The sequence below is a fragment of the Sinocyclocheilus rhinocerous genome, unplaced genomic scaffold, assembly GCF_001515625.1.
Source record: "Sinocyclocheilus rhinocerous isolate Xijiao unplaced genomic scaffold, SAMN03320098_v1.1 scaffold4954, whole genome shotgun sequence".
Taxonomy (NCBI): domain Eukaryota; kingdom Metazoa; phylum Chordata; class Actinopteri; order Cypriniformes; family Cyprinidae; genus Sinocyclocheilus; species Sinocyclocheilus rhinocerous.
Genome location: NW_015638549.1, coordinates 75,630 through 78,344, shown reverse-complemented (window position 1 = coordinate 78,344; position 2,715 = coordinate 75,630). Strand labels below are relative to the sequence as shown.

General features: G+C 30.8%; 1 protein-coding gene across 1 annotated transcript in view; it reads left to right on the top strand.

Moving 5' to 3' along the window:
* LOC107749685 (golgin subfamily A member 2) overlaps positions 1-2,715 on the top strand; it is a gene marked incomplete at its 5' end in the record, with an annotated part of 36,460 nt that overhangs the window by 6,662 nt on the left and 27,083 nt on the right. Inside the window, 2 exon segments of the mRNA XM_016564835.1 lie at positions 460-588; positions 1,704-1,775. Coding sequence (XP_016420321.1) covers positions 460-588; positions 1,704-1,775 — 201 coding nt within the window.

Below are 2,715 nucleotides of genomic sequence, written 5' to 3'. Positions count from 1 at the left end.
AAAAAAAAAAACCAAAATGTGTTTTTTCAAACTTTTGTTTTAAAAAAAAAAAAAAAAAAAAGTAGGATTCCTGCCATATACACCGCAAAAAATGATTTTTTTTACACTTAGAAAAAAAAAGTGTAATTTTAAAAAGTATGTGTAAATGTAAGTGTAAAAAGTAGCATTCCTGCCATATACACCGCAAAAATGATTTTTCAAAGTTAAATCAAAAAAGATGATTAAAGTATGTTTTACAGCAAAATACTATTTCAAACTTTCAAATTTCACATTTAATTCAATGTGTTGCTTGCCCTTTCTTTAATTATTTGGGAAATGTACTAGCACTTTCTAAGTGTAAATGATTTCGAACTTAATCCTACACCAGTATTTTTTTCCAGTGTATCCTGTAGCTGTAATATGATATATTTAATACCAAACATAAAATCAAAAAAAAATTTTTTCTCTTTCTTCCCACAGCTGAAGGAGTTTCAACAGAAGACAACCCCATCCACAGCAAGTGCTGGACCAAAGAAGAAGAGGAAGGTTAAAGCAGGCGATCAGCTGGACGCAGCTGCTGACAGAAACTCGCCGGACAATGTGAGTCAGGTGCGTAATCAATCCACGCCGCCTGAAATCAGAGCTTCGCAGATGCATGAATGTTCACTGTCAGCTTTGTTGAGATCTGGTGTCTTGCTGTCTTTCGACTGATCTGTGTATGACACTTGCCCACTGCAGGAATTAATCCTCATCTCAGGAACTGTGTTGTTAGCTTCTAGTTCTGCTTTGTTTTTATACAGCTATTGGTTTCTTATTTATTGTAATTAGTCATGTTTGACAGTGAATTACAGAGAGTCTGATAACATTAACGTTAAATATTATTAAATTAAATAAATAGATGAAATATTTAAACTAAACTGAAATTTCTAAATGTTGCCTTGGCAACTAACTAAAATATGTTTATGTTAACTGACTAACTAACTGGAAATAAATAAAACGAGAACAATTAAAAAGCATTTTTGTAAAAAAAATTGTTAATAATGAAGCTGAAAATAAAATGTACATTTTAGATGAAAAACCTAAACTTATTTATCGTTTTGTTTTAGTTTAAGTTGAAACACTAAAATGATTAACTAACTGTAAATAACTAGTTAAAGCTGAAAAAAAGTGAATCAAAAATTGTAAATTCTATATACATTGTAAAGCTTTGTATAGTTTTCATAAGAATCTCTGCTCTATTCTTTTTTTCCATTTTCAATTTATTCACATTTCAAATCATATTTCTTAGAAAAGAATATAATATAGTAAATATAATAAGCTATCATCTATTTTTAATGTGTATGTGCTTAATTTGATGTAATGAAATGAAATGGTTTTTTATTTAGTTGGTCGTCTCGCTAATCAACATGTAATATGTTTGTGATAAATAACGAATCTTGAACCTAGAAAATTAATTACACATACATATTAATTTTTAAATTAAAAATTTTTTTTTTTAATAATAAAAACTCATTAAAATGACAAAAGCACAAAACAAAATGACTAAAAACGACTACATTTAAAATGAAAACTGAAAAAAGGCTAATTCAAAATACTAATAAATGATAATTATAATTGTGATCGTATATAACTAACCCTTCATCTTGTGTTTCACTTTCTTACTACTGCTTCCTCCTCCTCTCTCACTCCTTTTCCTTTATGGTCTGCCTCTCCTTCCGCTGTAGATTGAGAATATTCTCAAAGTTATGGTGTCTGATCTTAGTCTGACTAATGGAGAGTTTATCAGCAACAGTCAGGTGAGCTGCTCGCTGTCCTTCCTCTCTTCTCCTCCCTTTGCTCTTTGATTTGTTCATCTGTGTTTCCACGCATGCTGCCTGATCATCGCAGGAAGTCGATGTTTGCATCCAGTCGGCATGAAATCAGACTCTTAGTTCATGTTTCCAGTCTTATCGTGAACGATTCCTCAGTGCTCGTCATTCTAAAGTACAGTAAATGTTTAATATGTTATAAATATTTGACTCGCACTGAAAATAATTTGTTGAAGCAATTTGCACTTAACACTGTAACAATTAATTGCAGAGAAACGGCAAATAACATGTTGCATTAAATGTGAAATCAAGTAGAAAGGCTTAAATAGTGTTTTCTTGTAAAACGTACTCCAATGTTCTTATTTGCTTTATTTGGCATCTTCAAACAAATCATTTTTACATGCTCTTTCATGTTAAAAAAAAGCTGCTAAGTTGCAGGGTCTGTCGTAATCAGCAGTGTTAGTGTCTGTTTGGATTGAATATTGAATATGCCTGGAAATGTCTCATCACCTGTACTTGATAAATATGAGAATGTTTGTGACCCTGCAGCACAAAAGCAGTGTTAAGTCGCTGAGGTATATTTGTAGCAATAGCCAACAATACATTGTATGGGTCAAAATTATACATTTTTCTTTTATGCCAAAAATCATTAGGATATTAAGTAAAGATCATGTTCCATGACGATATTTTGTAAATGTCCTACCGTAAATATAATCACTTAATTTTTGATTAGTAATATGCATTGCTAAGAACTTCATTTGGACAACTTTAAAGATGATTTTCTCAATATTTAGATTTTTTTGCTCCCTCAGATTCCAGATTTTCAAATAGTTGCATTTCAGCCAAATATTATTCTAACAAACCATGCATCAATGGAAAGCTTATTTATTCAGCTTTCAGATGATGCATAAATCTCAATTTAGAAAAA